Source organism: Condylura cristata, unplaced genomic scaffold, assembly GCF_000260355.1.
Source record: "Condylura cristata isolate star-nosed mole 26May11 unplaced genomic scaffold, ConCri1.0 scaffold00060, whole genome shotgun sequence".
Classification (NCBI taxonomy): domain Eukaryota; kingdom Metazoa; phylum Chordata; class Mammalia; order Eulipotyphla; family Talpidae; genus Condylura; species Condylura cristata.
The window spans coordinates 179,772-180,732 of NW_004567161.1; the positions used below are offsets into that span (position 1 = coordinate 179,772).

Below are 961 nucleotides of genomic sequence, written 5' to 3' on the forward strand. Positions count from 1 at the left end.
GCCGGGACGGGCCCGTGGGCCGGCGGCCGCTGGCGAGAGGGGTCCGGTCCTCGAGAGAACACAAGCCCGACGCGGCGTCCCGATCTCGTCTTATTTGCCAAAAAAAAAAAAAGCAGCCCTGGTGGGTGTCGTCCTGCAGACACTGTACATACGAGGGGCCGGTGCACCCCACCTCCCGTGATTTGTAGCCAAAGCTGTACACGTCCCCGGCCTGCGGCCGCGTCCTGCTTCCTCCCTCCACTTTCTGGCTGAGATGACATGAATTGCTGAGTTTATTTTTACACAGTAAAGAGTGAAGAAAGACTGGGGTCTCCTCGGAGCATCTTTTCTGAGCTTGGGGGTGCCCCAGCCGCCCTGCCTGCCGGAGGGTCATGGGGGTGGGGGGGTCGGGCCGCGCTGGCCGTGCAGGTCCGGGGTCCCCGACCTCGGACTGGGGCCGCCTCTGCGCTGGGCCGCGGGCGAGCCCTGCCCAGCCGGGCCCGTGCCCAGACGTCCAGCACCGGGCCCAGGGACCCGCAGACCGAACGACCCTGCTCGGTCCCGTCCCCACGGGCCTGGCCCCTGACCGCCGCCCCCGCTCTGCCCTGAAGGACACCCTGGGCGGCGGGTTCGACGCCACCCAGGCGTTCGTGGGCGAGCTGGCCCACTTCAACATCTGGGACCGCAAGCTGACCCCGGGGGAGGTGTACAGCCTGGCCACCTGCAGCGCCAAGGCCCTGCCCGGCAACGTCATCGCCTGGACCGAGAGCCTCATCGAGGTCTACGGCGGGGCCACCAAGTGGACGTTCGAAGCCTGCCGCCAGATCAACTGAGGGCCCGGCCCCGCCGCCCGCCCGCCCAGGGCACGCTGGCATCGGCGAGCAGGAGCCCGCGGGGCGCCGGGAGGGAGAGTCCCGCAGTGGCCACTTTGGGCAGCCGCCCCCAGCCCACTTTCAAAATAAAGCAGGGGGTTAAAGTGCGA

The 961-nt window shown here is 68.6% G+C and overlaps 1 protein-coding gene across 1 annotated transcript in view; it reads left to right on the forward strand.

Annotated features, from left to right (window-relative positions):
• The window catches only part of NPTX1 (neuronal pentraxin I), a gene marked incomplete at its 5' end in the record, with an annotated part of 3,939 nt that extends 2,984 nt beyond the window's left edge, over window positions 1–955 (forward strand). The window contains one exon of the mRNA XM_012734563.1: window positions 409–955. Within this exon, the coding sequence (XP_012590017.1) occupies window positions 409–812 (404 nt within the window). The remainder of the gene's footprint in view (window positions 1–408) is intronic.
• Window positions 956–961: the final 6 nt, after the last annotated feature.